Consider the following 24,618-nt stretch of genomic DNA (forward strand, 5'->3'; position numbering starts at 1 on the left):
CACTCTTGCTCTAATTTTAATGAATAAGTTCAAGTTTATAAGGGAAGTTTATTTCATAGCAAAAATGCAAATACTGCAACAGCAAGAGCAAGCAAGGTGACATTTTCACAAGGCTAACAGCGGATTGCTGTACTTTGGACAGGAGATTTTGAGTGTTTGAATTGAACCCCAGTCTGTCCACTGCCTAAAGTTCCATTGTAATTTATTCATAAGTAATTACATAAATAACTACAAGCCTCAGTGATATTTTGGAAGCAAAATTCAGTCCCATGTTTTTGACCAATATCTGTTTTAATAGAAGCATAATTAAGAATATAATCATTTCTATACATTAAAAGTCAACAATTGTAGGATGAAATGTTCTTTATCCCTTTTTAGAAATGTGAATTTTCAAGACATATTACATACCAAAAATTGTCCAAGTTGTTAGCAACAAGTAAATTTATTTTGCATAATATTCCAGCAGTTTTTGTAAACTTTTACTGTGTGGTTTTGACTTGAAAGCATGTTTTTTCATATTCTGAAGTGAGAAAGAACAGAGCAAGAAAAAGCAAATGTATAAAATTTGGTGTTGCAGGAGCACAGCTAAGATCAACAGCAGTCTGTATGTCCAAATGCACTTTCTTTGGCGTAAAAAGGTCATGGGTTCACATTCTAAGCTTTTAAGTGCTTGATGAGCTTGATAGGAAGAACACAGGGTTAATGACAGGATTCTTAACAGTGTGGAAGAACAGAGGGATGTTGCGTTTCACATCCATAGATCCTTCAAAGTTGCAGTGCAAGTTGATAGGGTGGTTAAGAAGGTGTATAGTGCATTTGCCTTCATTGGTTGGGGAATTGAGTTCAAGAGCTGCGAGATAATGATGCAGCTCTGTAAAACTGGTTAGATCACATTTGGAGTATTGTGCTCAGTTCTGGTCACCCCATTATAGGAAGGATGTGGGTGCCTTGGAGAGGATGCAGAGAAGATTTACCAGAGAGCATATCTTATGAGGATAGGTTGAGTGTGCATGGGCTTCTCACTTTGGCGAGGAGGAGAGTGAGAGGTGTCTTGATATTGTACAAGAAGAGTGGACAACCAGCACTTTTTTCCCCCAGGGCTGGGGCATAACCTTAAGGTTTTTGCAGGAAAGTTAAGAGGGATGTCAGAGGTAGGTTTTTTGTACACAGAGAATCGGAAATGCCTGGAATGCACTGTAGAATGTGGTGGTTGAGGCTGATATATTGGGAAGATTTAAGAGTCCCTTAGATAGGCACATGGATGAAAAAAATGGAGGGATATGTGGAGGAAAGTAGTAGTAGTTTAAAGGGTTAGTACAACATTGTCGGCTGAAGCATTTGTACTATGCTATGCTATACTGTTCAATGTTCTTTGTGGAACTGAGGACAGTGGGAAATCTAATGAAAAATTAGGAAAGACTGGGTTACTGGAGGTCCATTTCTCTGACATTTTGGAATGTCATTCATGTATTCCGCTACAGCTCAGGCAAATTTTTAAATACACAGTTCTCCAAAGGTCCACAAGTCTATCATTCAAAGACGTTCACCAGGCCAGTCTTCTGGCATCAAGTTTCCTGCCCAATTTATGCCATTGCTTTCTGCGATAATTTACTGAGTACAAAATTACTGCTAAACAGAAGTGTTTGCGGTTCACTTTATTTGAATACTGTTGATACGGATCACACTTGATTTCTATCTTTGCTCCATTCTTTGGCTATGCAGTCCTTAATAATCCAACCAAACTGATATCAATCATATCAATAACCCTCAAGTCTTAACAGTCTTTAGTTATTTATTGTGATACAGCACAGAAAAGGCCCTTCCAGTCCTTCGAACTGCGGTGCCCAGCAATCTCCGATTTAACCCTAGCCAGATCATGGGATATTTTACAATGACCAATTGACCAACCAACCGGCAATCCTTGGACTGTGGGAGGAATGAGCGCACCCAGGGAAACCCACACGGTCACAGAGAGAACGTACAAATTCCTCACATGCAGTGGCAGGAATTGAACGCGGTTAACTGGTACTGTAAAGCGTTTTGCTAACTACAATGCCACAGTGTAAGATGTGTCCTTCCAGCCTGATGTTACTTTCAAGCATTTGTGTTTGTGCAATTTAAATTTACATAAGATAAAACTGGAATGAAATATTTTAAATTTACAGTTTAATTTTGTGGTAATAGCTTGCAATCTCATTAAAAACAGCCCTTTCTCATCATCTGTATATGTGACATCTTTGCATCTGAAATTAAGTAGTTTTTCGTGATACAAGTCTTATTGAACTACTGGAGCACATAGTATAATACTGCAGAATTAAAGAAACTGCAACTTTACACATGTATTAAACTAACTTCTTATTTTTGTGGAATGATAAAATTATGTTTCAGAACAGAAAGAGACAGTTTTGACATTTGTTTGTTAACCATGAACAGTAATGATTTTAACAGCGTCGCAATCAATAAAATACTGTAAAAACAGGAGATTCTGCAGATGCTGGAAAACCAGTGCTACACACACAAAATTTTGGAGAAACTCAGCGGGTCAGAGAGCATCTACAGAGTGGAATAAACAAAATACGTTTCGGGCTGATAACCCTTCATGAAGACATGATGAAGGATCTGGGCCTGAAACGTCAGCTGTTTATTCCTCTCTATAGATGCTGCCTGACCCACTGAGTTCCTGCAGTATTTTGTGTCCATTGCATTCAATTTAAAAAAATCGTTTAAAACTTGCTGCCTACCTGTTGGTCCATAAGCAAATACTGTGCCATTGTACCCAGAAATAATGCCTTCAATCAGATCCTTGGTGGTTGAACGGTACACATCATCCTTGAAAAGACACAAGAAAGATGAGTTAATTGTGAGACACTTGGACAGGTAAGGTTTAGAGGGAGATCGACCAAATGTGGGCAAATGGGACTAACTTAAATGAGCATTCTGGTCAGCGTGGACAATTGGGCCAAAGAGCCTGTTTCTCCAATATCAAAGCTCACCAATGGGACCCACTGATGAATCCACATCTGTATGTGTGATCTTGCTGTGCCTAATCTGGCTGCTGAACTTCCTATGGAAAGTACAATAGGAAAACCTGAAATCAGGAAAAACATATCAATGTTGTTTTGATGGTGGCATATTTGTTGAGACATTTAAGAGACAATTCCGTTCATCTGGTGACACAAGAGACTGCAGATGTTGGAATCTGGAGTTACACACAAGCTGCAGGAATCCAGCAGATTTGGAAGCACCTCTGGAGTGAAATGGACAGTTGATGTTTCGGGTTAAAAGCTTTCATCTACCCAAACTGTCTGCTCCTCTGCATTGATGCTGCCTGACCTGCTAAGCACATCTACATGGACTGTTGTCACAAAAAAGCAGCATCCATCATCTGGGGCCCCCACCACCCAGGCTGTGCTCTCTTCTTGCTGCTGCCACCATCAGGAAGACAGCACAGGATCCTCAGGACTCACACCACCAGGTTCAGGAACAGTTATTAACCCTCAACCATCAGGCTCTTGAACTAGTGGGAATAACTTCACTCAACTTCACGTGCCCCATCACTAAATTGTTCCAATGGACTCACTTTCAAGGACTCTTTATCCTACGTTCTTAATATTTATTGCTAAATTATTTATTATTATTATTTTCTCTCTTTGTATTTGTACAGTTTGCTGTCGGGTGCGATCCTTCATTGTTTCTATTAAGGTTCTTGGATTTACTGAGTGTGCCCAAAAGAAAACAAATCTCAAGTTTGTATATGGTGACATATATGTACTTTGATGATAAATTTATTTTGAACTTTGAATTCCCCCGGCTAGTTGCATGTTGCATTGTTCTGGTGTCGGAGGTTAGAGACCCAGCTCCTCCGCTAAGAAAAGACAGATTTCCGCCACCGTTACTAAACCTAATCATAGTTCACTAACTGAATTTTAAATATCACTGCTGCTGGGATAGGATTTGACCGCATGTCTTTATTCCAGGCCTCAAAGTTACTAACTCAATAACATAACCGCTGTTTCACCATCACCACCACTTTCCGCTCGACCACCACTGGACTCATTCATAAACTAAATGACAGGTTCATCTTTTTGTCACTGTGAAATCATATTGCTTTCTTCTCTTGCACTATCCATTGAACTACGGCTTACAATAAAATGCTGTTAATTTAGTGAAAGCTCTATTGAATCCAAACAGAAAACTACTTCTATAATTTAAAACAAAAGTTATGACAATTCTTTGTTTTTCATGCATTGCACTTTGAAGTACAATTTTTGATCTGGAGATTGGCCAGGCAGATGTTTGGATAGTGGTTAAAACAAATATACACTCAGCAGTCACAGGAGGTTCCTCCTGTACTATGTTTGTGGTCTTCTGCTGCTTGTAGCCCATCCACTTCAAGGTTTGTTATGCTGTGTATTAGAGATGCTCCTCTGTGCTCCACTGTTGTAATGCATGGCTATTTGAGCTACTGTTGCTTTCGTCTCAGCTTGAACTAGTCTGGTCATTCTCTTCTGACCTCTCTCAGTAACAAGGCATTCTCGCCCACGGAACTGCCACTCTCCAGATGTCTTTTGCTTCTTGCACCATTCTCTGTAAACTCTAGAGACTATTGTGTGTGTGAAAATCCCAGGTGATCAGCAGTTTCTGAGATACTGAAACCTCCTCGTCTTCCGCAAACAGTCATTCCACGGTCAAGATTACTTCGATCACATTTCTACCCTATTCTGATGTTTGGTTTGAATAATAACTGAATCTTTTGACCATGTCTGCATTGAGTTGCTGTCACATGATTGGCTGATTACATATTTCCATTAACAAGCAAATGTACAGCTGTGCCTAATAAAATAGCCACTGAGTGTATAATGGCAATATCACAGCTGCAAGGGTGAAACAAAAATTTTCAAATAAATAGTATTTCCTATGGTCACATTTACAGTTGACTGTGATTTATGATTATAGCTAAAAAAGTCCTTGCCATGGAATTTAAATTTAGATGAACCATTCTACTGAAGCACGCAGCCAGGTGGCTTCTATTTCCTAGGGAACCCGTAGGAGTTATGAATTTGGGACCAGAGGTCAGCTGAAATGTGCAACATACAGTTTTACTATTCAGCTGCGTTGTTGCAACTGTTTGTTTGCAGCAAACAACACCGTGCGCAACAGTTCAACAAGTGATCACTTCTGGGAACAACTCTCTGCTGGTTTTTGTTGTCAAGAACATTTCTACAATGTACATGGTATACAGTTCCATACTGTTAGAAGTTTATAAGTATAAAACTTGCACTGTGGTAACGTTTGCCAAGATAAAAATGCTGAATACGTGTTGATGATTAATTGTTTGCATTTGATGACAATAGAAACTTTCCATGGAAGGGGAAAATGGCATGCATCAGACACTATATAGGAAGCTAAGCAACCCTCACCTGACCCACCCCTCAATGTTTCCTGCAGTAAAGAGTGAACAGGATTGCATATTTACATTTATAAGTATAAAACGTACCTCCTGAAATTTTATAGCCAGAAGTTAGTTTCAGAAGATGAGTGATAAAAAACAAGGGATTACAAGCAATAGATGAGGTCGTATCCATGGAGAAAGAAAGTGTTAATTTTCAAGGTTGCTGACTTTTTATTAGATGTGCATCCCAATTACAGAATTAACGAGTCATAAAGAGAGAGACAGCACAGAAGCATGCCAACCATCAACCACTCATTTATCACATGTACACTAAACTCATTTTATTCCCACCGTATTCTCGTTGGCTCCATCCACTTACCTACATACAATAGGACAATTTACAGTGGCCAGTTAAGCTATCAATCAATATGTCTATGGCATCCGGATGAAACCCATGCAGTCACGGGGAGGACATATAAATTCCACACAGACAGCCCGAGCTAGGTCTCTGGTGTTAGGAGATAGCTTTTCTACTATTAATTGCTGGGAAACTTAAGACTAAAGATTAGCTTCATTTGTCACATGTACATCGAAATATTGAAACATAAGAGTGAAATGCGTCGTTTGTGTCAAGTCAAATCAGTGAGGGCTGTGCTGGGCAGCCCGCAAGTGTTGCGATACTTCTGACGCCAACATAGCATGCCCACAACTCAGTAGCCCTAACTGTACTGAAATTACACTTGCCAAACTAATTGTTATTTACTTTGGTTTATAAACTCAACATGAAGTAAAAATTTTAAAAAGGCAGTCAATAACCTTTAAAAAAATCTAAAAATGAAGCACGAGATTAAAAAAAACATTTTAATTTCCTTTATATACAAACTTTGTAGATTATTTATAGATGTATTGAGATACTGCTCAGAATAGGGCCTTCTGGCCCTTCAATTTGTGCCACCCATCGACCCCTAATTTAACCCTAGCCTAATCATGGGACAGTTTACAATGCCAATTAACCCACTATGTTTTTGGACTGTGGGAGGAAACCGGAGCACCTGGTGGAAATTCATGCAGTCCATGGAGAGGATGTACAGACTCCTTACAGATGACGTCAGAATTGAACTCTGAACTCCGATGCCCGAGCTGCAATAGTGTTGCGCTAACTGCCACGCTACTGTGGCATCATATCCTCCTAGTTGTAGCCACAAGAAGCTAAGCCAGCTCTGAGTCTTATTAGAACCACTGATCCTAGATTGCAACCCGATCGGCAGAACAGTGAACGTGAAACATAATCATCATTGTGCTTTCTATATCTGACCACATTTCTAAAGCAGGAAACACATGCCAACAGCAAAGGTATTTTTCAAGTATTTATGTTCTTGGACCTTTCCTATAGTTATTGACACTTGTATCTTGGATCACATGTAAAGTAAGTCCCGTCTCTTTTTTTGCCCGAGTATTTTCATTACTCTTAATTTTTAAGCAAAAGCTTCAGCGAAATAATCATGGCAAAAACTTTCTCTCTCTGAAGCCTTGGTACAAACCTGTTTTTCAAACTATGTGACTAACTGGTGTCTCATGAGAGCCATTGCCTTTATAAGATTGTTATAAAAATGTCATTAGATAGTCCCATATAAAAACCTACACATTTTTTCATATTTATGATTGCATATTTAATAAGTAGCACAACTAGGTCAGTGAGCCAGTCCACAGAACATTGAAAAATGCCGCTATACGATGCAAGTTGTGGTGTAACTACCACCTGAATCTGTGGGTTCATGTCCCATTTGGAGACTGAGCATGAAATTCTGGTACTGAGGGAGCACTGATGTCCTTTCAAATGAAATGCTTCACTAAAGGTCAGTCTGCGCTCTCGGGGGAAAGATCTCATTCAACTGGTTTGGAGAAACTCTATTCCCTTTGAGTATGTGTTCCTTCTTCAACAGTATTAAAACCATATGGATTTTATCATATGGAAATTTTACTGTACATGGTAGCACAACCATTGTGATACAGAATACCTGGATCTATTACTTCTGAAGAGGTTATATTGTACAACTTTAAACAGACACACAAGCTTCTTATTTGCCTTTTGCATTGTTTTCCTCTCTTCTATTTAGATCCCCATGGAAAGCATTCGTGGCATTTGGTAACTCAATGAGGGGAGGGCAGATCCTGAGCCACAGAAAAATTATTGGAATCATTTAGCTTATTATACCGTCCATAGAGGATTGTTTTTGAATGCATGGAATACAATTCTGGTCAGAAATGAGATTCTTTCTTGTAAAGCACTCTGGAGCAATCACCAGGCTATCAGCCAGTATCTGTCAACTACAATGCAATAATTGTTGTAGGAAATTTATATTAGATTGGAGCTTGTGAAAAACTGCTCATCTTTTAAGTTCTTTTCAGAAAGTTCCATTATCTTTTACAGTCATTGTCAGTTCCTTCTGAACATCATCAACCATGGAACTATAAAAAATTCTCCAGTTGGTTAGCCTGGTCTGGATCTCAAAGATGAAAGAGTCAAGGGAAAGTATGGATACCCTGAACATACTACACTGTAAAGTCAAATGATTTATCCAGTCAGACATACCAAAGTTACTCTCACGTCATTGGACTTCTCGTTAATGAAATAGAGTTACATTTTTTCTTGGTGAGATGTTATCTTTATCAGTAATTACTTAGATATAATAAGTATCTAATTTCTTCCTTCAATTTTTAACATTCACAAAGGATGTGACTTCTACCACAAAACATTCATTATGATATTCATTTTCTAACATATGATGCAGCACCTAATAAGATCACAGCCAGCCTCCCCTCATCGCTGGATCCTCTACAGTTTGTTTATCGTCCAAATCGCTCTACGGAGGACGCAATATCCACCACACTGCGCACAGTTCTCTCTCACTTGGACAACAAAGACGCTTATGCCAGAATCCTGTACATTGATTTCAGTTCAGCGTTCAATACCATCATCCCGCAGAGATTAGTGGAGAAACTGTCGCTGCTTGGCCTTAGCACTGCCATGTGTCGCTGGATTCTGGATTTCTTGACAGACAGATCACAGTCAGTCCGTGTTGGCAGGAACATCTCTGACTCCATCACGCTGAGCACTGGATCCCCACAAGGCTGTGTGCTTAGCCCATTGCTGTTTACACTGCTAACACATGATTGTGCAGCCAGATTCAAGGAGAACCTGATCATTAAATTTGCTGATGATACCACAGTGGTGGGGCTCATCAGCAAAAATGATGAAACAATGTACAGGGAGGAGATCAAACACCGAGAGAGCTGGTGCAGGGATAACAACTTGATGCTTAATGTCACCAAAACCAAGGAGATGATTGTCGATTTCAGACAGTCTCAGCCTGAGCACACACCCCTCAGCATCAGCAGCTCCACAGTGGAGAGAGTGGAAAACATCAAGTTCCTTGGGGTGCAGATCTCGGACAATCTCACCTGGTCCAGGAACACCACTGGGATTGTGAAACGGGCCCAGCAGAAATTGCACTTTCTGAGGAAGCTTAAACAAGCATCACTCCCCACTAACATCTTAACTACATTCTACAGAGGCGTGGTTGAGAGTGTGCTGACCTTTAGCTTCACAACCTGGTACTCCAGCTGCGGTGCTGTCGACAAAAAAGCCTTGCAGAGGGTGGTTAGGGGAGCAGAGAAGGTTATTGGGGTCTCCCTACCTTCTGTCCAAGACCTTTTTCAGAGTCGATGCCTCCAGAAGACATGGTACATCATTAAAGACCCCTCACACCCTCTCCATGAACCGTTTGTTCTTCTGCCATCAGGCAAACGTTACAGGAGCATCAAAACTAAAACCACAAGGCTACTAAACAGCTTCCTCCCACAGGCAGTCAGACTGCTAAATAGCTGCTCTACCTGACTCTGCTTTGGACACTTTTAACTTGCACTGGACACTTATAACTTGATTTTAACTGACATGTGGCTGTTGTGTTTTACTATTTATTGTTATGTTTATTATTTAGTGTTGCGTTTGTTATGTTATGATTGCACTGCTCCTGAGAAACGCTGTCTCATTCTGCCCTGCAGAGTTGATGTACGGTTAGAATGACAATAAAGTTTTTTGAATCTTGAATCTTGAATCTTGAAAGAGCAAGTAGAGAATTTATGGAGAAAAGTTAACATTTGTAAATCTATGATGAAAAATGTGAAATAGGGTGAAAGTTACAGATACACAAAGAGTGACCTGGATATACCTAAAAACATTGTGAATGTGTAGAATGTCAGAGCGTCCAGGCCCCCTGCAGAATTGTTGGCGAACCCCTGTACACGCCAAGGTGCAACTGATGAGCAGATGATTGAAGTAAGTAGATATTCTGAGTTCAGCTATTCAGTAATTTAATTACACAAAGATAGGTCAGCTGCTCCGACCACTGACACTATTATTGCAGGATTTTTAATGAAAGATCTGTTTTTCTTTGCATGTTTGGAAGCCTCCCTCTATCACAATAAAATGCAAATTGGATTCCTGCTGCAGAAAGAAATACCGGGACGTTGGTACAAGCCAAAGCCCACGTGAAATGATGTTGTTAAATAAAATCAATAAAAATACTAGAAATATTCTGCAAGTCAGAGAACACAGTGAACAGAGGCAGAGTTTTAAGTTTTGCTAGAAAATGGCATTGTGCATGTAGAATAAGAGGTGTACACAGTATGGACAAAGGTACAAGGGAAATAGTTGAGTGTTCAGTGATAAAATCACTTTTTGTTCCTGATCCAGTATTCTGGATTATCTCTAGATCTGCACCACAGAATCACTTTTTGTTCCTGATCCAGTATTCTAGATTATCTCTAGATCTGCACCACAGAAACCACTAATTTGATTATACCTCCTTGTTTGACCCAAGTCAATTAATCACCAATGGACAATGTGGTATATTATTTACTAGAACCTCCGAAAGGTATATTAGCTTTAGTTGCTTTTGATTTTGAGCTTTCTACTGGACATACTCACTTTGAATTTTATTAGTACTATAACACCTTCTGTAAAAATGTTCCTTCAGTAATTAAGAAGAAAGGGTGGTTAAGGAGGCATATGGTGTATTAGCCTTCATTAGTCGGGGGACTGAGTTCAAGAGCTGTGAGGTAATGTTGTAGCTCTATAAAGCTCTGATTTCACCATACTTGAGAGTATTGTGTCTAGGTGTGGTCGCCTCATTATAGGAAGGATGTAGAAGCTTTAGAGAGGGTGCAGAAGAGATTTGCCAGGATATTGCTTGCATTAGAGAACATGTCTTATGAAGATAAGTTAAGCAAGCTAGGGCTTTTCTCTTTGGAGAGGAGGGTGAGAGTGATTTGATAGAGGTATATAGATACAGATTGTACAGATTGAGTCGACAGCCAGAGACTTTTTCCCAGGGCAGAAATGGTAATAAATAGGGGTATCATTTTAAGGTGTTGCAAGGATATCAGAACTAGTTTTTTTTGTTACACAGAGAATGGGGGAGGCATGGGATGTGCTGCCAGGGGCAGTGGTAGAGGCAGATACATAAGGTGGGCACATGGACGAAAGAAAAATAGAGGGCTATATGGGCGGGAAGGGTTAGATTGATCTTGGAGTAGGTTAAAAGGTCAGCACAACATTGTGGGCTAAAGAGCCTGAACTGTTCTATGTAATTCTTAACCATGACGGACATCAATACCACAACTTCATTAATGGCAGAAGGCTAAAAATGGATCCAGCATGTAAGTGAGGTTTGACCAAGATGTTGTGCAACAGTACATGTCTTACCTGTGTTGCGGTATAATTGAAGGCCACATCAAACATGTATGATTTCTCTCGAGAGCGGTTGGCTCGCAGTATGTCATCGGGATCTTCCATTGGATCCATCAGTACCACCATCTATATAGGAGTGATATGCAAATGTGAATGAGAACCAATTGCTACTGAGCTCTTTCAATAACCCACAATTCAGCCAGCAGTCTATAAAATGCTCATCTGGACAAGTTCACTGCATGTAATGTAGAAAAAGGAGAGATCATCCAAGTTGATTGAAAAAAATAGGAGGGTGTGGAATGCTTTTAAATGGAAACCCTTTCTATTGCAAGTACCAGTAAATAGGATCAGTACAGATGGGCACTTGATGGTTAGCACTGACAAAGTGGGCCAACAGGCCTGTGTTTGACTCTATACAGTGAATAGTAAGGTAATTAGTATTCAGAGGAACTTGAGCAGCACACACAGAATGCTGGAGGAACTCAGCAGGCCAGGCTGCATCTATGAAAAAAAAGTACAGTCAACGTTTTGGGCTGAGACCCTTCAGCAGGACTCAAAGGACCCTGTGTGTCCTTGTATATAAATCACTGTGAGTTAACGAGCAGGTTCAACAAGTAATTAGGAAGGCACAGTATTCTGGTTGGAGAATAAATTATTTACAAATAATGCAATGCAGTATCATGGATAAAAAAATGGGTTCATATCACATGCATAGAGGAATGTTAAACATTTAAGCATTCATCTGCTTTCAATGACAGCATTACTACACATTGTTCCTTTGACCCCGTTACAAAGGTTTATTTCCCTATACGGGAAATAAATTAATACAAGGCTGAAATCATTGCTAAAAATGTACTGAGTCTGCAAAGCATTCACTGCGAGCTTAATATTGTGCTCTTGGATGTTCCTGGCTCAATGCCTCTGTCTTGGGTTTTTCAGTCTACTATGTGCTTATTGATTATTAATGCCATGCCTCACATTTCACTGCAGATGTTCAACACTCTAACCTCGATTGTATAGTTTTCTTACCTGTTATTCCATGATAAGGGAAGCTCAAATTGCATTTATACACTAAAAGTAGTTAATTCACAGAAATGAACAGATAAACATAAACATCCCATGTCACGCTGCAGGAGAAGCTCAAAAAATTCAAACTTAGTCATTTATTAAGTAAAAAGCACTCCATATTCATATTCCATCAATCAACAAGGGCAGAAGCAGGAATGACTGAAGACACCTGCTAATGTCTATTCCACAAAATTTCAGTCATTCCACAAAATGAGATTGAAAGGCATTTCAAAGATACTGAACTGAAATCTGCAGATATCCAAACAAGAAAAGATAACTCCTGTGGGAATGACATTTGCAACAGTGAAATACAACAGCCAATAAGCCACATTGGTCTTGTATGTGGTAGAAACAGGAGGGTCGTGAATGGCTGAGACATCTACAGTATTACTTGATTGCAAATCCATCCACCATTTGCAAGCACATACCCTGTAACAGAGTCTACTGAAAAGGTACTACATGATGCTACAGCAGTATTCGGGGATGGCTTTGAAAAACTCAAACGTAACAAGGAAAAAATAATGTTAAATGAAAATGCCATACCCAAGTTTTACAAGGTCTGTCCAATTCCTTGTACCATCTGTGATAAAGTAGTCAGTGAGCTAGATCGCATGGAGTCTGAAGGAATTCTTTCCAAGGTTGAGTGGAGCTCATGGGCAATGCCAGTGGCTCCAGTATTCAAGAAGAATGGGTCTGTCAGGATCTGTGGTGATTATAAGTGTAAGGGGGTTTTGTCTCTTAAGTTGCTGTGTAGGCTAATTAAAATGGCTTCTTTGTTATGTTATACTTGGGAATGCTTCTTTGTTATGTTAAACACTGAGAAAGTTTTGCGCTAGCAGCTTGTTTTGGTTTAGAGTGTGATAAGATGTTACGAACCAATTGGGATAGTTGTTATGTTTTTGGTGTATTTGAAGATACTGTATGCGCAGGGTTTTGGGGCAGGAGGCGGGAGAGAGAGAGACAGAGGATGGACCAGGTGCTGTGATGTCCGCTAAGGGGGTCGGACCCTGAGGAGGGCGTTCGGCGAGGAGACGGAGACGGACTCGTGTGGAGCATCCGGTCGACCACCGTTGTTGGTCCCAAGCAGCCGGTTGAGGTGGTCCGAGGGGTCGCAGGGTGGATAAGAAGGGTCCTGAGCTCCAAATATTTGTGCACAAAGAGATTGAACTTTGATAAGTGTGTCGCCTTTTATTTTCCTTTTATATTTTATTCTCTATTAATTATATAGTTCTAGTTATATCTATAAACTGTAATTCATTTAATCATATCTGGTGTATTGTCTGTTATTTGGGCCGGGTGGGGTACATTACACAGCATCCACACAAACTGATTACCCAGTTTGGCGGGGTGGAGGGCTGTTTCCCTAGATGACAGCGAGCCAAGCGACCCTGAGGTTGGCCAGGGGGCTACATAAGGTCAACATCAACACACTACTGAAAATAGATCAATACCCTTGGAACAGGATAGAAGACATCTTTGCAAAGCTTTCTGGAGGAAAACACTTCAGCAAAGTGGGTTTAGCAGCGGCCTGACTATAGATGCAGATGGAAATGTCCAAAGTGTTCCTCACCATAAACACTCACAAAGGGATTTATTGCTATAATACGCTTATTTTTATAGTAGCATCTGCATCTGCACTTCGGCTGAAAGCAATGAACCAGGTGCTACAAGGCTGCTCAGGCAAGCAGTGTTACCGAAATGACATTATTGTTACCAGTAAGGATGACAAGTTATATCTCCAAAATCTCAAGACAGTGCTGAAAAAGATTAGAAGATTATGGGCTCAGAGCATGACATAACAAGTGTGAATTCTTTAAACCAAACATCACTTTCTGTGGTCACACCATTGACACACAAGTGTGTCAAAAAAATTCAAGCACTGGTGGATGCCTCAAGGCCAAAGGACATGTCACAGATTGGTCCTGTTTAGGATTTGTCAAAAAAGCAATATGGCTTACACCAGAAGTGAATGGTAAACTAATTAATATGATATTGGACACTGGCTCAGCTGTTTCAGTCATTCCACTAAAAGAGTTTGAATGCCATTTCAAAGACACTGAACTGAAGCCTTCTGATATCCAACTAAGAACTTAAACTGGAGAAAAGATAACAGCTGTGGGAATGACATTTGTAACAGTGAAACACAACAACTAGCAAGCCATATTGAGCTTGAATGGCCAACACTGTTGGGACGTGAGTGGATGAGGCAACTACAATTTGATTGGAGATCCATCCATATTTGCATGCCACATCCCCTGTAATAGAGTCAACTGAAAGTGAATTAAGAAAGGCACTGGATAATGCCACAACCTTCTGCATGCTGTACACTATGAACTGTTGCCCAACAGAGGGCAAACAGGTGTGGGTGCCTCTGGTTGTGAAGCATTTTGGACCAAGGAAGGATCATGCTGTTCTGAGAAATTGTGAAAGTGATAAAAACAGTGGTCTGACTACAACAGTTTTTGTAGGCAACATATCTGAGAAACATTCTGATATGTTAGTCAGGCAGTTACTTACAAAATGTCGCTTGGTTTTAGGGGGAAGAGAATTCAGGGAGGTTCAGGAAGGTTGCAAGTATTTGGTTTTTGTTAGTATAAAGAACCAGAATCTACTCTGTATGCATTAAGGTTATTGCATGAACTTCAAGTGGGAGACAAAAAACTGCTTGTAAAAGTAGATGCAAAGATCAAAGTCCAGCTGGATGAATGCAAAGCCACAAAGAAAGGAGGCAAAGGAAATAGGAAAACAGATGATGTTGTGAATGAGGAAACCAAGAGGCGAGATCAGATCGTAAAGGGAGCAATTGAAGGATTAAGAAGAGAATACTCCAGTGGACTAAATGGACTCTCCAAAGATCAAGATGTGCAAACTAGAAAAGAGGATCAAGAAGAACAGTGTCCCGAGCTGTCAGAACCACTTCCTGCAGTCTCAGGGTCAACTCCTACAACCATCATGGCGGACGCCCCAGAACCTGAGATTGTTTTCACAGCCACAATTCTCACCTGCCAAGCAGAATGACCTTCCTTGTCGGGAAATACATTATACCACATGAGTAAGATTACACCTTTAGGCCTGAATGGGACAATTTAAAATGTACTCTGCTGTAGATAGTCGAGACGCATTCTCTATCGAGTTGGAGTTTATATCTAAGCAGGGAAGAATGCTGGTATTTAATATTTCAGTAATATTTGAGTGGTCTTGTAAATAAGTTGTTTGTATAAATATTTCATTACAGGTTATCTGTAAAAATACATTAATTGCATACATTGTCACGCTACCACATGATACGTGAGTGCCTCGCTTGAAGTAAACACAAAGTTAGGATCATATTTTGGACTCCCATCTTTTCCTTTTAATTCGTTTAATGTTTTGGAGTTACAAAACATAACAAAATGTGTGGGTTTCAAGCTTTGTCTTGCAATCACGCTTTCTGTTCTGTCCACTATGCACAAAGTGAGTGGCACTCAATCACATGAAAGCTGTTTGTAGAAAAGATGCTGAAAGATTTCAGAGTAAGGTGTTCCCTAAAATTGAAATTTCTTCAAAGAAGCCTTACTGATGGGAACATACTGTACTTTCAAACTGCATTTACTGTATTTGTTTTTCATTGCCCTGGGGACACACATCAACTCGCCTCAGATTTATTCTTTCATGTTTACTCTGAAATTATCAGCAGCTATGGAGGATGTGGCAAACAGAACAAACCTCAGTTTATCTTTCATTTGAGAAAGCAATGGCTGAAGGCCTGATTCAGTTGGTTCATCCTCACAGTGAGTGGCTCGTTTTTTTGGCTGAATAGATGCAAGTAATTATTTCTATCATGTTCAGTGCCTAGCATCTGAGAACACAATATAGTGCACACCAATTTCTCAGACGTTATCTTTAAAGTTCCACCCTCCAAATCTTATTAATGTCTTAAGCTTCTTCATCATCAGAACTGGTTTGGAAAAAGACCTATTCATCACACTATTCTGCTTTCCCCCTATTAGCAGTAACTCTTCCCCTCGATAACGACTGGGTTTCCATCAAAATTGATATCCAATACATAATAGACAGACAGTTCTGCATTCTATGTAATCTATCTATGACGAATAGAGTGTGACGAATCCTTTGCAGACACTGCTGATGGTGCCATAACTGCAGGCACTGAGAATAACCTTCAGTTTGATTAGGATCTTTTGCACTACTTGCCAAAGCCAGAGCTTATCAAACAAATTCTCACTCAGTTTTGAGAAGAGACAAGGGGCTCTCTCAGCCTATCTGAGGCCCTGCACATGACCTACCATCAACTACAACTGAGAGATAAACTTTGGGGACAGTTAAGCACTTCCGTTACCTCAAAGTACCATCATCAGCTGTGTGATTCAGCTCAAAGTCCTGTGCTAAATACTTCCATTAGTAAACTGCTCTGATGCCTTTTCAGTGATCAAGATCTATGGAAGAACACAAAAAAATCCAGGTCTACCTTGCAGTTGTCACTCCTACCTTCCTCAATGATAACAGCAGAAGCTGCAGACACAAGACACAGGAGCTGGAGAGATATCTTCCGCAATGTTTCCCCAGCACCTAGAGGAGTTAGAGAAAGGATTGCTGCACCAATGCCAATGTTACCAGCGTTGAGGTAATGAAGCTCATATGACAACACCTCTGGACCTGGTATTGTCTGTGGAAGCCAGAATTTAACCTCCACACACAAACCCTTGCTCCCACCTCACAGATGGCCACAGATAACCCAGGGCCACAGATCATTTAGTTATCAAAATAAACACCACAAAGATGTGCTGAAAGCACAGTTCAAGTCGATGGGTGTAGACCTCACAACCAGATCGGAGCGCGATCAATTGGCCCCAGTGGCATCTGCATTGAAAAATATTTAAAATTGATTCCTTGTTCTTTTCTCATTCAGCAGCAAGAGGTATTTGAAAACAAGGGATACATTGTACACAGGTTAAAGATTGTATGGAATTACTTTATTAGAACAGCAAGAAAGAAAAACGGTTAATAAAGTAGTAAAAGAGACAAAATTATACATCAGCAAATCACTAAGCCAGACTACACAATTTACTGCTGGGGAACCACAGGTGTCTAATAGCATTACTAGTGTCTGTCTCTCCCTCCCACTCAATGTTCTTGTCTCTGTCTTTAGCTTTTTGTACTAGTCACAACCCAGCCTAATTGTCAATTATGCCAGGGCCCACTCTGAGGAGAATAACTCCATCCTTGAAGCTAGAGGGAAAGAAAGAGTGAGAAGGAAAGAACAGCTGACCTGTGGGGAAGATTATAGTTCCAGAATGGGATTGCCGAATCATCTTGCAGTCTGTAAGTGGGACAAATCGAGGGATCTTCAATGTCAACTGTTATTAGCAAAATAGAATTCCAACTGGTAGACAACGTAACTCGCTGAAAACATTATCTGCCTTCTATCACGGTAACTTAGCTCTTTGGGAAACTTGCTGGATTTATAATGATATCATCACTGTACCATTTGAATAACGCAGTCTCTTATTACTTGGAAGTACCAGAAACAGGTCAAGTGTTGATGAGCATGATGGCTGGTTGATTGCCAGGATCTCAGAAACAATTTTGACTGCAGTAAAACTCCCTTGGCTGAGGACAATAACATTAATTCTATTCAACCTATCACAGTATCAGATGCAAAGCAAGGCAATTACATCCGCCTGTAGAAGATGCAGACACATACAAAAACTTGACTTCATAAAGTAAATTACTTTTCCTAATTTTTAAATTATGACTAAAAGGCATATTGTCCTTGTGGAATTGAATTTGTTCATTGTGTAACCAGTGCAGGCAGGTTCTGAACCTCTTTAAGGCAGGCAGTCCGACAAGGTAGTACAAAGTTATAACAAATTTTTTTAACAAGTTTTGTTAAGAACGCTACACATAGAGAGGCAAGTCAGATATCACATAAAATACAGCTCCTGAGTTATCATCAGACCAAATAAAGTGCAATAAAGTGTGTTAGGCAAAGCTACTACACCAGTATAATAAAGCGCATCAGTGGCTCAAGGTTACATGGAGACTTAAGGCTAACCATACAAATACCACAGACTCAAGTTAAGCAAAATGCGTTAAATAAAGTCTAAAGCAGTGACTCACATAAAGACCTTCACCATCCTGCAATGTAAAAAAGGAGCTGCACAGATGACACAGCTCACATGGGTACATATGGTCACCAAAATAAATCAGCTAAAAGGATTAGCAATGTTGCTACTTACCTTCCCTTATAAACTAGAAAATGGCCCAAGCATATGTGGGAGCACGATTTTAAGGCTACCTGGGGAGGATGGTCTCCTGCTATTTTCCCTCCCGCCGGAAACTACAGGCACAGTTCTCTTTTCCACCTGGCCACATTCACCACCGCCCCCCCCCAATACTAATCAGTGTCCCACTGATACTCATTTACACTACTGACTGCAAATCTTATTATGAAGCCCTCCCTATAAGTACTACAAAGGCCCCAATGCACTAACTAATGCAGCCCCACTTTTTCCAATTTGGCAACAGATGACAGACCACGGTAAGTTGAATGGGTTGGAATGGACAGTAGCAGTGGTCTGCGTTGGTCTCTGGGGGGGGGGTGATCACTGGGGAGCCTTTGCTTGGACTCTGAGAAGTCCTGCTGCTTCTGCCCAGAGCTCCAGAGCTCTCATATTCTTCCAGTTGACGAGCACTGAGCTATTACCTGCCATATGTTCTTCTGGCCCATAGGGAGCCCGGAGACCCACCACGCTCTCAGCGCCTGTCTCCTCTTCATTGCTCTCTGGCTCAGTAGCGACCCGTTCAGGTGCACGATTCTCTGGTTACCCACTGACCTTAACTCCAGGGCCGCATAGCTGAAATTCAGAGCAGTGGAGTTGTCGAGGGGGCCGTGAGGAATCCACTGATATTACTGTGTACACTGGTTTACCAGGGCTCAGCTGGGGAATGGAAAGCCAGAGATCTTCAATCTTGTGGCGGCCTGTGTATTGCCGATTCCGCACATACACTAGCTGTCCTGGGCACAGCTCTGCATCTGTTATGGGGTGCTTGGACACGCTGGCACCAGGACTCTGCTACCTTTCCCAGCTGTTGGACAGTCTAGCCATAGGCCACATGCAATAGGTCCTGGTGCTGCTGAATCCACTGCTCCATCCCTCCTCCAACGTCGTCCCCTTCAGCCCCCCAGTATGACGTCTAGAAGTATGTTGGGTGTCCGTCCGAAGAGGAGAAAATATGGAGAATACCAAATGCTTTCATGCTCCATAGTGTTATAGGCAAAGACAAGCTCAGGCACCTAACTCCACCCATTTCTTCTTCTTCTGAGGGGAAAGGGTGCAAATGAGGTCACGAAGCATCGAGTTAAACCATTCACATTGCCCATCGCCCTGCTGGTGATAATGGAGTTGACCTGCTCTTCCAGACACTATAAAGTTTATGCAGGGGCTGGACCACTTCAACTTCTGAACGCCTCTTTTGCAGTGAATCTGAGTTGGCACGCCACATGGCTGAATCCAGTGCCTCACCAAGCATTTGGTTACAATGGCAGGCCGCTGATCACGTGTTGGCACAGCGACAGTCAACCTGGAGAATACCTCTGTCAAAGGCAGCACATTCTCCTACCCATCTGACAATGGCTCAGGCACTGCGAAGTCCATTGCCACCACTTCCAATGGTCTGGAGCTGCCCATTGATGTTACTACTTTGGGTTGTGGGGCCTTAGACACAATGCATCTCTCGCAGGGCTTGCAGAACTTCTCCACATCACAAAGCATGCGACACCAGTACCATGGCCCACTCACCAATTTGAACGTTCTCTCCACCCCCTGGTGTCCATGGCCCCTGTGCATTTGGGTCATCATGTGCTCCTGCAGGGTTGGATGGAAGGACGAGTTGCCTCTGGCTGCCCTCTCTTTGATGATGCAAAACCCCTGCACAGTCCAACACTCAATTCCACTGCTGCAGCAGTTCCAGCATTGGTGGCTCCTCCGTCAGCATTGTTACTCTCCCCTGGCCCAATACCTAGGGAAGGCTGAGATAACCAGATCAGCCCATTGAAGAATGGCCAGGGATTCTCTGCTGTAGGTGGGGAAGCTACTGGTGGCCAAGGAGTCTAGACCTAGGATCGTCACTTACTCTTCATTGACTGCCACCAGAGAATGGGCTGAGGGGGTGCCATAAACATCAGGAAGGTGGTCCGTGGCCAAACCTTCAGAACAGATGGGTCCCGAGTCCTGCCTTTACAGAGCATCTGCGGCTGCATTCTGACAGCCAGGATGAGAAATAATCTGGAAGTAAATCGGGTGAGCTCTGCTACCTGGCACTGCTCCATAACCCCCAATCTTGTGGTCTGCAGATGGCTAAAAGGGTTGTTATCTGTCAGAACCACAAACTTATTGCTGAGCAGGTACTCCCTGAACTTATCGGTGACTGCCCACTTAAGACCTAGCAGCTCAGATTCCAGGGCACGACGATTTTCCATGTTTCTTTCTGATGCCCGAGGCCCCCTGCTGGCATAGGTGACTGGCCTCCACTGCCTGTCCAACTCCAGTGGAAGTACTGCCCCAAGACCCTGGTGGTTTGCATCACTTTCAAGAACTAATGGATTTGAGAAATCTACTTACGCCAACACTGGAGCTGTGACAAGCTTCTCTTTCAGAGTCTGGAAAGTAGTCTCACATTCATGTCTTTTCTTTTTTGCAGAGCCCAAAACTGGAAGACCATGGAGAGGCGTGGCGATAAGTGTAAAGTTCCTTACAAACCTCCTGTAAAAGCTGGTAAATCCTCAGAAGGACTACAGCTCTAAAAGATCCCTGGCCTTCTTCACTCAGCGCTGGCTTAGATCTTTCCTGGATCAGCTGATGTGCCCTCTGAAGAGATGATATGGCCCAGTACAATTCTTCAGATTTGAAGAAAGAACACTTACTGAGCTTAACTTTGTTGTACTGCTCAAAGCATGACAAAACCACGTCAAGCCACAGAAGGTTCTCTTTGAAGATGGAGGAGAAAACAAGAGGTTCTATATGGCACAGGGCATTGCTTTCCCAAAAGGCAGAGGTATTGAAAAGCAGAAGGAATGAAAATTTTTACACATTTTTTGTTACTGAATGTCCTAGGCAGTGATTTGGCCAGGTCCTCAAGTGCTTATCTTTGCTCCCAGATGAGCTCAATGCCTTTTATGCTCACTTTGACCAACCAAACATGGAAGCACCTTCACTATCTCCCACCGATGGAGATTGTGGAGGACATGTTGTTGCCAATCCGAGATAGTTTAAAAAATAATAATTGAATTAGGAAGCCAGTTACTACAAGTTACCAGTCAGCTGACTCAGTTCCAGTCATTTGATTGAATAAAGCTGAGGCCCACCGAAACATAGCCTGAGAGTGCAGATGTTTGTGCGGTAGAGGTGATGGTAACTGAGGTTGCTAGGAGCAACTCCACACTGGCATTTGTTTGAAAGAGGAACACTACAGTTCAAATGTTACCTCCAGTTCAAGGCAGCCATCTAATTGGTGAATATTAAGTAAATGATATTATCAAGTTAACATGGGCCTGTAAAAGAGAAATAACATTTGACTAAACTAGCGGGATTCTTTGAGAATACGCTGGATTCCAGTTAATTAGGCCATTGGTTAATTGGAGCCGCCACTTATTTGTGACAACTCTAAAAGGACAAAACGTAATCAAGAATCTTGCTGGAATTCCCTTCATTTATGTGGAACAATATGCTGCTTAATAGGGCAGGACAGTTTGTAACTAGCAACTATCACATGTACTTGTGTGGCATTAGGCACTACACCATGCTTAGGGTGAACAGTTTTTAAACAGCATCAGTTGCATGTGATGGTGCTCAAAAAGCAATGATTTTGGGCATGATAGTTGGCGAGAAATAAGCAGTAAGACAATTCAAAACCGTTTTGCTCACTGTGGTTTCAAACATTCAGGCATTGAGATGCTAGAAACAGCTGGGAGTGAAAATGAAGTGATTTCACTACTTCAATAAGTTAGAAATTTCAAAGCATTTGAAGCCATCAGCAATCATCTTGTATGTTACAATGAAAAATTAAGATTTGCAGGATGCACAGTACGAAGGCAGTCCATTATCTGCACTAGGTGTCTGCACTGTTGTTGTTCATTTCCAGTCAATCAAAAGAACATGGCAGCATACACTGGACAAATTCCCCCATCAATAATACACAGGAACTAATACACAGTTTTAAAGTGTTGCATTTGTATTGGTTGTGTTCTATTTGTTCTGTATTTCAATTCAATACACAATTTTTTACTCAGTTAAATGGTAGCCTATCTCTTTTATACCTTTTAAACCATTTCCATAAAACTTCAGCTAGTTGGGCAGCCTCTTAATTGGGCCAAGATGTATTGGTCCTGACATGTCCCAATCCAGAATCCACAGTATATCGAATAGAGTAGATGAGGGAAACGCAGTAGATGTAGTATATTTACATTTAGAGAATGCTATGGATGAGGTCCCACCCAAGGGGTTTAACACATGGAACTACGTTGAATATGCCGCTTTGAATTGTGAATTGGGCCACAGATAGAAAACAAAGAGGGAATAAATAAGTCCTTCTCAAGTTGGCAGGCTGTGGCTAGCAGACTAATACAGAAATTAAAATTATTCATCACCTACGTGAACTATTTGACTGAGGGGATTAAATGTAAATAAAGTATGCAGATGACATGAAACTTATTGGGAATGTGAATAGTGACGAGCATTAAAAAAAGCTTCAAGGAGATCTAGATTGGCTGTATAACATGGGAGATGAAGAACAATGTGGAAAGATGAGATTTTGTCCACATTGGCAGGAGAAATAATGCACACTTCTTTTTAAAAAGGTGAGCGATTAGGAAGTAGAAACATAGAAAATAGGTGCAGGAATAGGCCATTCGGCCCTTCAAGCTTGCACCACCATTCAGGATGATCATGGCTGATCATCCAACTCAGAACCCTGGACCCGCCTTCTCTCCATACCCCCTGATCCCTTTAGCCACAAGGGCCATATCTAACTCCCTCTTAAATATAGCCAATGAACTGGTCTCAACTGTTTCCTGTGGCAGAGAATTCCACAGATTCATCACTCTCTGTGTGCAGAAGTTTTTCCTCATCTCGGTACTAAAAGGCTTCCCCTTTATCCTTAATCTGTGACCCCTCGTTCTGGACTTCCCCAACATCGGGAACAATCTTCCTGCATCTAGCCTGTCCAACCCCTTTAGAATTTTATACATTTCAATAAGATCCCCCCTCAATCTTCTAAATTCCAGCGAATATAAGCCTAGTCGATCCAGTCTTTCTTCATATGAAAGTCCTGCCATCCCAGGAATCAATCTAATGAACCTTCTTTGTACTCCCTCTATGGCAAAAATGCCTCTCCTCAGATTAGGGGACCAAAACTGCAAACAATACTCCAGGTGTGGTCTCACCAATGCCTTGTACAACTGCAGTAGAACCTTCCTGCTCCTGTACTCGAATCCTCTTGCTATGAATGCCAGCATATCATTCGCCTTTTTCACCGCCTGCTGTACCTGCATGCCCACTTTCAATGACTGGTGTACAATGACACCCAGGTCTCATTGCACCTCCCCTTTTCCTAATTGGCCACCATTCAGATAATAATTTGTTTTCCTGTTCTTGCCACCAAAGTGGATAACCTCACATTTATCCACATTAAATTGCATCTGCCATGAATTTGCCCACTCACCTAACCTATCCAAGTCACCCTGCATCCTCTTGGCATCCTCCTCACAGCTAACACTGCCGCCCAGCTTTGTGTCATCCGCAAACTTGGAGATCCTGCATTTAATTCCCTCGTTTAAGTCATTAATATATATTGTAAACAACTGGGGTCCCAGCACTGAGCCTTGCGCTACTCCACTAGTCACTGCCTGCCATTTTGAAAGGTCCCGTTTATTCCCACTCTGCTTATATTCAAAGGGTCCTGTATGTCCATCTCCATGTGTTACTAAAAGCTAACATGCAGGTACACAAGCAAGTAGGAAGACAGATATTATATTGGCTTATATTATAAAATAATTTAAGTATAGAAGATATCCTTTTACATTACATTGCAACTTGGCATGATCACACTTAGTGTATTGTGTATAATTTTTGATCTTGTTATCAACAGAAGGACACATTTGCTGCAGAGGAAGTGTAGCAAGGACTCATCAGGCTGCTCCTTGGGATGGGAAGACTGCCATATCCAGAGCCTGAACAGGCCACGACTCTGTTCTCCAGAGTCCAGAAATACATATGAATTATTGCCACAAACAATTCTTATGGGGGGTTCAACAGGCCAGAAGCAAACAGATTCTTTGCCGCTGACCATGGAGTCCACAACTAGGCATCAAAAATCACAAAATGAGGAGAAGTTTCTTCACTCAGAGGAT

The 24,618-nt window shown here is 41.4% G+C and overlaps 1 protein-coding gene across 1 annotated transcript in view; it reads right to left on the reverse strand.

Annotated features, from left to right (window-relative positions):
• The window catches only part of kif19 (kinesin family member 19), a 202,999-nt gene that overhangs the window by 80,743 nt on the left and 97,638 nt on the right, over window positions 1-24,618 (reverse strand). The window contains exons 3-4 of the mRNA XM_063030788.1: window positions 11,160-11,270; window positions 2,742-2,829 (exon numbers count right to left, since the gene is read on the reverse strand). Of these exons, the coding sequence (XP_062886858.1) occupies window positions 2,742-2,829; window positions 11,160-11,270 (199 nt within the window). The remainder of the gene's footprint in view (window positions 1-2,741; window positions 2,830-11,159; window positions 11,271-24,618) is intronic.

The sequence above is a fragment of the Mobula hypostoma genome, chromosome 22 (genome assembly GCF_963921235.1).
Source record: "Mobula hypostoma chromosome 22, sMobHyp1.1, whole genome shotgun sequence".
In the NCBI taxonomy this organism is placed as follows: Eukaryota; Metazoa; Chordata; class Chondrichthyes; order Myliobatiformes; family Myliobatidae; genus Mobula; species Mobula hypostoma.